This window comes from Perognathus longimembris, chromosome 3 (assembly GCF_023159225.1).
Source record: "Perognathus longimembris pacificus isolate PPM17 chromosome 3, ASM2315922v1, whole genome shotgun sequence".
NCBI lineage: Eukaryota > Metazoa > Chordata > Mammalia > Rodentia > Heteromyidae > Perognathus > Perognathus longimembris.
Window position 1 is genome coordinate 113,100,098 of NC_063163.1, and position 12,972 is coordinate 113,113,069.

At 48.0% G+C, this 12,972-nt stretch overlaps 1 protein-coding gene across 2 annotated transcripts; it reads left to right on the forward strand.

The window, feature by feature from the left end:
• The first annotated feature begins 5,968 nt into the window (after nucleotides 1-5,968).
• On the forward strand, nucleotides 5,969-12,610 carry Pts (6-pyruvoyltetrahydropterin synthase). Of its 2 annotated transcripts, none has more exons than XM_048340979.1 (6): nucleotides 5,969-6,124; nucleotides 8,236-8,315; nucleotides 9,785-9,807; nucleotides 10,274-10,330; nucleotides 11,985-12,055; nucleotides 12,243-12,610. In XM_048340979.1, exons 1-6 carry the CDS (start codon nucleotides 6,027-6,029, stop codon nucleotides 12,364-12,366), a joined length of 453 nt encoding a protein of 150 aa, XP_048196936.1. In that variant the 5' UTR covers nucleotides 5,969-6,026; the 3' UTR covers nucleotides 12,367-12,610. The 2 variants fall into 2 exon arrangements, with proteins under 2 accessions (XP_048196936.1, XP_048196937.1); XM_048340980.1 differs by lacking the exon at nucleotides 5,969-6,124 and adding an exon at nucleotides 7,410-7,465.
• Nucleotides 12,611-12,972: the final 362 nt, after the last annotated feature.

Here is a 12,972-nt window from a genome sequence, read left to right on the forward strand (position 1 = left end):
TTGTGGTTTTATATTTTCTTAGGGCTCTTTCTTGAAACCATTAAGCAAGTATTGACAGAACATTTTAAAGAGAGTTTTAAATGTAGACTTATTGGGTATGTTTCCTTTGGAGGAAAATAAGAATACACAAGAGAAGCCACCTATATTCCCAGCTACTTGGGAGGCAGAGGTCAGAGGACTGAAGGCAAAGTTAGTATAAGATCCTATCTGAATAAAAACCAAAAGGACAGGAATCAAGGTGAGGTGCTATGCTCAATCCCCAATAAGGGAAGGAGGAAGAGAGGGAGAGGGAGAAGAGGAGGAAAATAAGTGGGTGGGAAAAGAGGATGGCCTTTTCTTTTTTGGGTGGAGGGGGCTTGAACTCAGGGCCTGGGTACTGTCCCTGAAAATTAAGTGCTCAACGCTAGCGCTGTACCACAGCTTCACTTCTGGTTTTCTGGTGGTTCATTGGAGATAAGTCTTAGACTTTCCTGCCTGGGCTGGTTTTGAACCATGATTCTCATACCTCAGTCTCCCAAGTAGCGAGGATTACAGGCATGAGCCACCAGTGCCCGGCTCAGGATGACTTCTTATAATCATCAGAAAATCAGCAATATGGGAGAAGAGTAGAAATAATCATGAATAATGGGCTTAATGTCTAGATCTCAAACACACTGTATACTTCCCCTCACAGCCTGCCTGTTACCACTGGTCCTAAACTACTTAGAGGGCAGGAAGCCAGCTCTGCTCTGCTTGGTGGCCTCCTCAATGCTGGCTGTGTCTCTTTTATCTATGACAGATGCTGTTTCATCTGCTGTATCTTGCAGCAAAGCACTGGCTGCCATCCCCATCTGTCCCTCAGTTCAGCCTTTGGAGGTCACTGAAGTCAGGCAGGTCTCCTAACCTCTAGATGTGTGTAGTTCTCCAGGGGCTGGTTCTTCACTTCACAAGTTCTTCACTTAGTTGGACAACAGGTGGCGCTAGAGACCATACAATCTCCACATTCTAAACCTCACCAGGTTTTACTAACAACACTAAGCACCCAAGTAAACACAATCTCGCCAATACCCTCAAAATCCTTCCTTTTCAGTATGTACCAGGGGCTCACGCCTTTAATCTTAGTTACTCAGGAGGCTGAGATCTGAGGATCTTGGTTTGAAGCCACTCTGGGCAGACAAATGCCAAAGACTCCATCTCCAAGTAACTAACAAAAAGCAGGAATTGGAGGTGTGGCTTAAGTGGTAGAGGGCCAATGTTGAGCATGCAAACTAAGCAAGAGTGGAAGGCCCTGTAATGGCCTCAGTAATGGCACACACACACACACACACACACACACACACACACACACACTCTCTCTCTCTCTCTCTCTCTCCTTCCTTTGCTCTTCCTACAGTAGCTTACCCCCCTCTTAGACTAAAATGTTCAGGCTTCCTCTGCCCGCTGGCTGTTGCTGAAGTCCCCCAAGTTATGTAATTTGGGGACACCCATGCATCATGGGTAGGTTTCTCTATACAGGCCCAGACTGCTAGTTTGTTCTTTAAATTTCCTTCAGAGCTATTTCAGACTCCACAAGCCCTAGGCTCTGCAGTGAAATGTTCACACATAAGTGTGTGTGTGTATAGGTTTGTACACTGGCAATAAAGCAAAAAGGACTAAGTCTATATCTGGGTTTGTGACATGAACAACTGGACAGAGGTACAGAATGGCAGGAAGAACTGGAACAGAAGGAATAAAGTAGAGATGAGAGCTCAGAGTCTAAGGAAACCATGAGAGGAGCCATCCACCAGAGGCATTCCTTGTGCCTCCTAGCCAAACATGGATGCTCACTATGTCTTATGTGGACATGAAGGGTGAAGGACAGTCTGGTCTCTGGGGAACACAGAGGTTTGATGGCCTCTTTCCCCTGTCTGTAAACATTTACTCCATATGCCCACAGGGAATGAAGTTCAGATGTGCAGAGGTTAGCTGGGTAATTGTATGACTTGATCCAAGGATTCCTTGGCTCTCTATAACTTTCTTAAGACAAAAACAAGCAAAACCCTCAGAAGGCTCAATAGCATTTATAATCTAGGCACAGTGTCTAGTAACCAAATACAGAAACATTTGCAAGTTTTCTTTTTTCTTCTGGTTGGTTGTGGGACTCCACCACTTGCAGCCACAGCACTATGTCTGGTTTTCTGGTGATTAATTGGAGATAAGAGTCTCACGGACTTTTCTGCTGGGGCAGGCTTTGAACCACAATCCTCATATGTCAGCTCCCTGAGTAGCTAGGATTACAGGTGTGAGCCACCGGTGTCCAGCTAAAAATTTGCAATATTGAGTGCGCATATAACTATGGCTCCAAGCATAGGCAGGGCCTCTTCTCCCCTTAAGCCCAACTGTTATGACTGGCCAGTGTCATGAGACTCAACGAAAGGGAGTCCATGGGGCACTAGTGAGGGAGGAGGAAGGTGAGATGGCCAGCCCTGGGTCTGTACCAGGGGCAAGCAAGAGGTTGAGGGGAGCACAAGTGAGATGACGAGGACTTTTTTTTTGCCAGTCCTGGGGCTTAGACTCAGGCCCTGGCTTCTTTTTGCTCAAAGCTAGCGCTCTGCCACTTGAGCCACAGCGCCACTTCTAGCTTTATCTATATATGTGGTGCTGAGGAGTCGAACCCAGGGCATCATGTATATGAGGCAATCACTTCTCTTGCCACTAGGCCATATTCCCAGCCTGACCAGGACTTCTTTTTTTTTTTTTTTTTTGGCCAGTCCTGGGCCTTGGACTCATGGCCTGAGCACTGTCCCTGGCTTCTTCCCGCTCAAGGCTAGCACTCTGCCACTTGAGTCACAGCGCCGCTTCTGGCCGTTTTCTGTATATGTGGTGCTGGGGAATTGAACCTAGGGCCTCGTGTATCTGAGGCAGGCACTCTTGCCACTAGGCTATATCCCCAGCCCCTGACCAGGACTTCTTGAAGCTGGCAGTTTGCACACAGTTTTGTGGGGGTGAACGCAGCTTCAGAACAAATCATGACCGTAAGCCACCATTATCTTAGGGATTGTCACACATTGGGATCTTCCCTGACTCAACAAGGCTGGTTTATGCCTTGAGATATGAGGACCCAGGTTGGAGACCCAAGAGTGGTACCTCCTTTCCTTTATATTTAGAGTGACATTCACAGCCCTTAAGAATCTGGTTTCTGAACAGTGTTTCTACCATAAGCTCACCCTGCTTCCAGCGTAGCCGAGAACTTGCCACCATGCCCAATATGATGGCACCTCTCCACATTTCCTTTGTTCAACGCTTCCCTGGAATTCTCCACTTCTGTAGCTGGAGAACAGCTCAAAGCTTCTCTTCCTTCTGGTGGCCTTCTTTTGCTTTCAGAGGCAGAATGAGGTGTTTTTTGCATTTATTGCATTATTTCTGTTTTACTCCAGTCATAAGTTATTCACTGCTATGCCTCCGACACTTGTGCCACTGCCATCCAGGTGCTAAACAAACATTTACTTCACAGCGTGTAAGGACTGGAAGGTGTTGGTTTTGGGAGTTCCTTTGCTAATATGAGCACATTTGAATAATTTGTGGTGTTCAATGGTCTTTGAGACAGCACCTTGCTACGTCGCCCAGGCTAGCCTCAAACACAAGCTCCCAAGCTGTAATTATAGATGTGAACTCCAAGACTTGGCTTTTCCTAGGGCTTCTTAATAGAAGCTAACCTTAGGAGACAAAGGAGCCAAGCACAAAGCTGGTGCATGCTGTGCATGGGTGAAGTGAAGGGCTATATCTACATGGCCTTTGATCTCAGCCCTGAAAGCTAGACATTTGAAACAAGATTGGTTTGTTCCCTCCAAGGGTGCTGAGGACAGACCTGTTTTCAGGCCTTCTTGGCCTTTGTCTTATGTCTTCACGTGACATTACTTCTCAATATACTTGTCTGTTTCTGTATCAAAGGTTTTATTTTTATTTTTTGCCAGTCCTGGGGCTTGAACTCGAGGCCTGAGCACTGTCCCTGGCTTCCTTTTGCTCAAGGCTAGCACTGTATCACTTGAGCCACAGTGCCACTTTGGACATTTTCTGTTCATGTGGTACTGAGGAATAGAACCTAGGGCTTCGTGCCTACCACTAAGCCACATTCCCAGCCCCAAAGGTTTTATTTTGATAAAGTCTTGCTGTTTCCCAGGCTGGCTCCGAGTACCTAGACTCAACCAACCTTTCTGCCTCAGCCTTCCAAACAGCTGGGACTACAGCTAAGCACCACCATGACCAGCTTTTTCTTTTCTTTTTTCCTTTTTTTCTAATGAGGACACTCTACTCTTGATGTTGGATTAGTGCACACACAAATGACCACACCCCAATAATTACACCTGTGTCTTTCCAAATAAAGTTACATTCAATGGTTTGGATATCAACTTTTGAATTTAGGACAGGGCAAATTCAACCTGTATCAACCTGTATTGAAATTGAATTTGTGAGTATCCTTGTGCAGAAGTAACTTACCTTTGTAAAATAATCCAGAGCAAGAATTCTACAAACACAGTGAAAGCAAACAGGCAACTAAAGCAATCACTCAGAAATTCCTTCCCCTTCTTGTCCTGAATGGGTATTTATTTACACTTTCTAGAATGAGTGAGGTGTTCAGTTAACCATTGACGTTTTGAGTGTTTTTTATCTCCAGTGTAGTCAATATTTCTATTCTGAATGGTCTTGGATGAATCTCACTCTTATGTGGGCCTGGGCTTCTTATCTGTAAATGGAGGTTCTGATCCAGATAGTGTTTATCTCAAAAAATCTCTCCAAGTTCTTATTTCTTTGAGGTCTTTTCTTTACAACCCAATGGGGGTGGGAGGAAGAGAGACAAACATTTGAAATTATGTTGCAACATAACCTTAAAAGTTTTAGTATAACAAACACAAGGGCTGGGGATGTGGCTTAGTGGCAGAGTGTTGCCTAGCATGCGTGAAGTCCTGAGTTCAATTCCTCAGTATCACATAAATAGACAAAAGGTTCAAGTGGTAGAATGCTCGCCCTGAGCAAAAGAAGCTCAGGGACAGTGCCCAGGCCCTGAGTTCAAGCCCCAGGACTGCCCAAACAACAACAACAATAACAACAAAGCCCAAACAACAACAGCAAAAAACACAAGATGTATCTAGAGACAAGACACATTTGATGGAAATCACATTGGGCCTTGATGGACTGCCACAAATCTACCTGCCATTTCTAAATGTACCGGGACCTCATGCCGATCATTCACGTGCACATTCCAGCATTTGATTTTTCTCATCTGCAAACACTCTCTCTCCTTGCCTGTGCCAGAGCCGGTGCCTACCAACACCTGTTTGTTAACAAGCAGGGAGGCAGATGCTGACAGGTGCTAGGAACTCTGTCTGGACGTCCTTACGGCACCAAGATTTGCTAATATGCCTTTCTGAGGGTGTACCTGTTGTTCCTACTCTGCCAAGTCAATGGTAAGTGGGCCCACGCCTGCTGGAGACTATGCGGATGGCTGGATTTTTCTTAGAATCATTGTCCAACAGTCTACAGGCCACGTGGTCCTTCGGGTGCTCTCAGAGTCTAGCTTTTTTTTTCTTTTTTTTTTTTTTCCTGGAGACAGGGCGTCGCTCGGTAGCTTTCCAACTCGGTCGGGTCTCCAACTCCAGTGTGCTGGGGTTACAGATGGGCATTCCCGAGCTGAAGATCGGGACCTCCTCCCAGGGCCGCGAAGCCCAGGCTCCGGGGCGGGGATGACAGGCGTGGCCCCAGGGCTCGCCGGGGACTTTTTTTTTTGGCCAATAGTCTGTGACGCTGGGGCTGTGATAGCGGCCCCCGGGACGCAAACCCAAGGCTTTCTGCAAGAGAGCGGGAGGGAAGCCCAAAAGGATCCCGCAAGGACACGGAACGGGGCCCCGCAGGCCTGGCCTCAGTCCCTGGTACCGGCTCCCACACCCACAGGTCCGAGGTCCGCGCACCCGGACCCTCACTGCGCAGCCGCGGGGAGGCCCCGCCCACCGGCGCCGCGGCGGGAGCGCGGGAGGAGGGAGCGGGGCTGGCCGCCAGCGCGGCCTGGAGACATGAACACGGCAGGACCCGCAGGCCCGGCCGGCCCGGGTCGCCGCCGGGCGCGGCTGTCTCGCCTGGTCTCCTTCAGCGCCAGCCACCGGCTGCACAGGTAGCGAGGGTGTGCCCGCCCACAGGCGTCAGGGACGGCTGGTGGCCCCGGTGGGTGTTTAGGAGGGAGGCGGGGCCTGCGCGTCGGGAACGCCTTCGGGGCGGGGCGTATGGCTGGGGCGGGGCCTGCGCATCGGGAACGCCCTCGGGGGCGGGGCCTATGGCTGGGGCGGGGCCTCGGGCTGGGGCCTCGGCCGGGGGGGTTTGGGAGGTCCGCCCTCCCGGGGCCGAGTGCGGGCGTGGCCGGTGGCCCAGGCTGCCGACTGTGCCGTGGGCGGCCCTGGCATCGCCCAGAGGTTCCCCCTGGGGTCCCGGAGTTTATCTCCGGAGGCTGCCGTGAAGTCCAGCAGCTAAACTCGCCTAGTACACCGTACCCGGCGGGGCTGCTGCACCTGGTAACATAGCTCCTGCCAGAGCATGCACGACCACGTTTAATGCAACTGCGCGGCAAGTTCTCCCCTCCCTCCACCAGACACAAAGGGAAACCTGATGTTCAGTTTCCGCAGAGCAAGATCCCCGTGCACTCAGGCAGCCTGGCTGCACCGAGAAAGTGGCTATTGTTATGGGGTGTGTGGGGGGAGGTGGGTGGGAGGAGGTTCCACGTCCACCCAAGAGCCCATCACTCACGGACAGTCTCAAGCACAAAGATGGGTTTACTGGGGAAGCAAAAAACAAACTGCCGGGCCAGGGACTATGCCCCTGAAAAGCGGGCTGACCGGCCAGGGACACAACGCAGACTCGGGAGCTGCCCCCCCCTCCCAGTCCTCAAATGGGGGTTCATAAAGGTAAAAGCATAGCACAGATGTAGGGGGTTGACGCAAGGGGTAAAGCACGCAACAAAGCAAGCGTGGCACAGATGTAGGAGGTTGACACGGGGTAGAGCAAGCAACAAACAAGTTAAGCAAGCCATTTACAGTAGCAGAATTTTGGGGTCAGGTTGACCTAATCTACTGTCCCCGACATTTCCTACCTACCATGTTTCCCTAATCAAGATGGAGTCAGCTCTGCTCCCTACAACAGCAGTCATCTATCTGTTGCTTTGTGTGTGTGTGTGTGTGTGTGAGAGAGAGAGAGAGACAGACAGAGACAGAGAGAGACAGAGAGAGACAGAGACAGAGAGACAGACAGACACTGAGGTTTGAATTCTGGGTTCCCCTGCTTGCTTAGACAGGAGCTCTGCCCCTACAGTCACACCCCTAGTCCTTTGGAGTTGATTTTGAGGGCTGTCAAGGTAGCAAGCTCTAGCTGAGTCTTTCTTTCCTCATCTACCAAAATGAGGGCAACCATTTGGATCTAGCAGGGCTCTTCCGCTCACTCCTGCACAGGGGTTTATTTCCTGTTTGTAAGTGACAGGGACTCTGGCAGGAAGGGCACAGACTTGTCCTTGGCCCATTTTGTGGAGCGTACAATGAGAGAATCTTATGCAAAAGCTCTGTGAACTGTGGTTGTGTGTCCTTGTGCAACAGATAAAGATCTTAAAGGGATTATTATATCAAAGCACAAACAGGGCGTGTGTGGCAGTTGAGTGGGTACAGATACACAAATTCATTAAGTATTGCTTTCTGTCTAGAGCAACAGCTAAGATTTGTACTTTTACATTTCCACTTGCTTTGAATATTCCTGGACTGGTTGGTGAATTTTCAGTGGGCACAGCTGAGCAAGAGTGTTCAAACAGGATATTGGAGGTCATATAGTTCCTTCCTGGGAGGAAAGAGATTTTAAGTTCCTTGAGGGCTAATTGCTTCCTATGTGATCGCTATCTGTGCGCTGTCCTTGCCTTTTACACAGTAGGTGTTCAGTAAGTGTTGAATTGAAAGCTAAAAACGATGATTACATAAGTTGGAATCTTGCTATGGAACAAAGGGCCTGAATTGAAGGTTTTTTATGCCAAATTGTATGGTACAGTAGTCTAATTACAGTATGTCCATTGGTTCCTGGTGTCGAGGTAAGTAATGAAATCCAAATGATTGCCAAGTTGATGAACTAATATAATGACCAGTGATTACACTTTGGAAAGATCAGAGCAAATAATAAAATGTAGGGAACAGAGAAGAAGCCTGAATTTGAACAATCTGGGGTCATGCTGACTAACTTTTCTTTTTCTTTTGTTAGCAAGTGTCTGAGTGATGAAGAAAACTTGAAACTCTATGGGAAGTGTAACAATCCAAATGGCCATGGGCACAACTACAAAGGTGAGAGGAGACCAGTGAAACACCAGCTCTCCAGTGAAGGAAGCTCAAGCTGGGGGGGGGTGGGAGGAGGAAGGAGCTTCCTGGGCTGGGTGGGCGCTTTGAGCCCTTGGATGAAAGTCAGTAATTTATGCAAGGATAAGAGACGCTGGAGCTAATGCCTCAAAAACCAGCTACTTAAACCTCAGTATAGGAGAAAGTATTATGATGGCATTACAAAAGTCAGGACAATTGGGACTGGCAGAGAGGCTCTAGTGGCAGTGCCCCTCCCTACTAAGTGTGAGGTCCTGAGTTCAAGCCCCAGAGGTCCCAAAATGAAGCACCAGGTCTGGTGTCAGAAAATCAGATTTTTGCTGCCTCTTTCTCGGATACCTCTCAAATTCAGAAAGTACCTAAAAATACAATTTTTATTTTTTTTTTGGCCAGTCCTGGGCCTTGGACTCAGGGCCTGAGCACTGTCCCTGGCTTCTTTTTGCTCAAGGCTAACACTCTGCCACTTGAGCCACAGCGCCACTTCTGGCCATTTTCTGTATATGTGGTGCTGGGGAATCGAACCCAGGGCCTCATGTATACGAGGCAAGCTCTCTCGCCACTAGGCCATATCCACAGCCCCTAAAAATACAATTTTTTGAAGTCATTAATTTGTAAAGTACCGATCAAGATTTTAAGGCTCTATAGAAGCACTTGTTTTTAACAAAGTATTCCTCTAAAGTGAGTGTACAGTCTTGCAAGGAAAGAAATAAGAATCTCATAGTAGTTTTGCTTGCTGAGAAAGGTCCCGCCTGTAGTTGGCCAGTTCACTGGGTAGGTAGACTCCTGCATACACATTCCCAACTTTCAGGGCTGGGGATATGGCCTAGTGGCAAGAGTGCTTGCCTCCTATACATGAGGCCCTGGGTTCAATTCCCCAGCACCACATATACAGAAAACGACCAGAGGGGGCGCTGTGGCTCAAGTGGCAGAGTGTTAGCCTTGAGCAAAAAGAAGCCAGGGACAGTGCTCAGGCCTTCAGTCCAAACCCCAGGACTGGCCAAAAAAAACAAACACATTCCCAACTTTCAGAGGTAGACACGGAGCAGCAGTTCTGTTTCCCTTACAATGTGTGTGTCCTCAGGAGGATTTAAACCCCTTTTGGCCTTGGCTGACTTCCTCTGCTTAACCGCAGGGCTGCCTAAGCTCCTCTGTGTTGGTTGAGTCTTGCCTTAGTTGGCCAAAAGATCATAATTAAAAGGACAAGTGATGGAGTTGGGGATGTAGCTCAGCGGAAGAGCACTTGCCTGGCAAGGCCCTGAGTTCGGTCCTCAGCTCTGGAATAAATAAATAAATAAAAATAAAAGGACAGGTATTTTGTGGGAACATATACATATAGCTGTGGGGGCCATCCATCTAACGAATAATTGACATTGTATGTGGATGTTTAATTGGTTGAAAGTCAAGCATGTTCTTTTGGTATCTTGTTTTCTTTCCCATAGTTGTGGTGACAGTCCATGGAGAGGTATGTGCTGAAAAAACCATTTTTGTTTTGATACTGGGGCTTGAACTCGGGGCCTCGCACTCGCTTGGCTTTCTTGTTTATGCCGGTGCTCTACCACGTGAACCATGCCTTCATCCCTGGTGCTGACGATACTTGTGTGCTTTGTTCAGATTGCCGGGCCCTCCCTCTTGCGTAATCTGTGTCCAGCGGGGCTCTGTTGCTTGGTGGTTGGCGGCTGTGTGTGCGGAGCTGATTGCCCAGCCTCCCCTCTCTTCTCTCCGCCTCTCCTCTCCCCGCCTCCCCTGTCCCAGCCTCACCTGCAGTGTGCTCTGGGCGGAGGCCAGGAGAGCTGCAGGTGAATGCATGGGGCTTCTGCACCACGCAGGTGGGAGCGGCACAATGTGCACATTGAACAGCCTTTAATAATTGCCAGTGGTTTAAATACGAGGGCCTCAAAGAGCAATATTCACTCTTGTTTTTCCTCTAGATTGATCCTGATACAGGAATGGTTATGAACTTGACTGACCTCAAAAAATACATGGAGGTAATGCCATAGTCGGGGTAATGCCATAGTGGTACTGCTTCAGAGCAGGTCTTCCTTTCCTTTCCTCTTTCCTTTTTCCTTTCCTTTCCTTTCCTTTCCTTTCCTTTCCTTTCCTTTCCTTTCCTTTCCTTTCCCCTCCCTCCCTCCCTCCCTCCCTCCCTCCCTCCTTCCCTCCCTTCCCTCCCTCCTTCCTTCCTTCCCTCCTTCCTCCTTCCTCCCTCTCTCCCTCCCTCCCTCCCTCCCTCCCTCCCTTCCTTCCTTCCTTCCTTCTCTTTTTTGTGCTGGTCTTAGAGCTTGAACTCAGGGCCTGGGGGCGGTCCCTGAGCTTTTGTGCTCAAGGCTAGCACTCTGCCACCTGAACCACAGCTCCATTTCTGGCTTTTTATTTTGATGTCTACTTGGAGATAAGAGTTTTATGGACTTTTCTGCCCTTCTGCGTGGGATTCTCAAATCTCAGAAGAGTACCCACTGAGCCAGAGAGATGCCTGCGTTGCCTCAGGGCTTGTGCAGAGCTGGGGACCTTTTCCGGTCCCTCTGGCTCTGTTACCCCTCCCCCTGGGCCAGCTTGCTTTTCTAGCTCCACATGTCCACTCTGCAACTGAGTTTTATTCTGATCTTTGACTTTTGTTTCCTAAAAATGAACCATCAATCATGCCTTCTTGACACCACTTTGACGCATATACTAAGTAGACCGGATCACTTGTTCCTTCCTGACACCACTATGACGCATACCCCGAGTAGACCGGCTTCCTCGTGTCATTTTCCCCAGCTAAGTCCTAGAAACACAGAAGCCAGTGAGATGTAGCCACAGAGTGTGTGCTGTGCTTCTTGTCAAAGATAAAGAAGAGTGAGTACTCTAAAACTGAGATTAAAAAGTACTGGGTACTCTAAAATTGTCGGTTAAGTAAATGAATGAGGAATGAGGGAACCAACAGCACAGTGTGCAAAGAATTTAGGGAAAGATTAGGGCCACGAAACACATGTACACAGGTAGCAAGGTCGGGGCAAATAACACAGGTACACGGTGACCACTTGTGAGAGGTCGCAGGCAGGCATGCCATTGGATACTGTGATTGATAAATAAATATACGTACTTTCTGCATTTCATATATATGTATTTGATATTTATATAGAGTATATGCATTGCCTATGTAAAGATATATAATATATAAATATATAACATAAACTATAAATATATAAAGATATATATAGTCTAGATATGCTCTATCCTATTTTTATATGTACTCTATATAGAGTATATATAAATATATGCATAAAGACAATATATATATACACCATTTCTTATGGACTTTGTCTTGATGGTCCTGCAGCATTCTTGCATTTGAGACTGGAGGGAAGGCGTTTCTAGTGTCCTGTTGCCCAGAGCTCAGGCAGTGTTCAGCCAAGTTCGGAATGGCAGGGACTTGCTTGTGTTTGGAGGAAACTCCAGCAGGCTGTGCCTTTTGTTTTCTCATGTCTTCACCTTCAGTAACAAGGACAGCTGAGCCTACGAGCTGTGGCGGACTTGATTTTGCAGCTCTCAACCTTGTGGGATTGCTTTATTGGCCCCAGGTAGCGCACTGAACAGCATGGCGTCCCAGCTACCCCATGGGGTAAGGTTGAGGGACTTAGGGGATTTGCGTTCTGCCTACAGGAGGCCATCATGAAGCCCCTGGACCACAAGAATCTGGACCGGGACGTGGCCTACTTTGCGGACACTGTCAGGTGGGCTTCCCCCTTGAACCCGTATGGTTACATTTCATCCAATGGCTATGTGACTTCCAAAATGTTGAGTCTAGTGATACCCTTTCAGTCGTAGAATTGGTTCTCTGTAAAGATTCAGCAAGAAATTTGACTTCTTCACTTGCACTTTGAACTTGTTTACTTTTTTTTTTTTCTTTTCTTTCTACAGCACGACAGAAAATGTAGCTGTGTATATCTGGGAAAATCTCCAGAAACTTCTTCCTGGGGGAGCTCTTTATAAGGTCAAAGTGTATGAAACTGACAACAACATTGTAGTCTATAAGGGAGAATAGCTGGGGGCGGGGTGGGGTTACCGCTGTCAGAAGACTGGTTTTATTTTGTTTGGTTTGGTTTTTTTTTTTTTTTTTGCACACCACTTGGGGTCTTTTGTCTGTAAATTAAACATGATTTTGTTTCCAGCAAAATGTCTTGACGTGGGATAATCTGAAAGCAAAAAAAATAAAATCTATTTTTATTGTATTCTCTGCCATCCCATTTTTTAAAGCAATTTCTTTTTCTTCGTATAATATCAATGGGAAAAAAAATGCATCGCCTTAAATCTTAGAAGGAAACAAAATTCAGGTGAGCGCAAAGTCTGTAGGCAATCTGTCTGTTTCTTAATAGATTGAGCCCCCTCGATTGACTTCTAGGGCTTGCTAACAGCACACGTTTGCTCAGAGGCAGTTAAGAGACGGGACTCCCAGGGGGCAGTGCGCGTGCGCGTGCGCGTGCGCATTGCTGGTGAGTCCGGCACCTGATTGGAGGGCCGGTGGGAATGCTATGGTATTGCACTGCTCAGGGCTGGCCTGCACAGCTTGCTGAACTGTGGATAACAGCGCACGCACCATACCACAGACTGAGCACATTGCTGCTTGGGGTGTATGTGAGTGTGTGTGTGT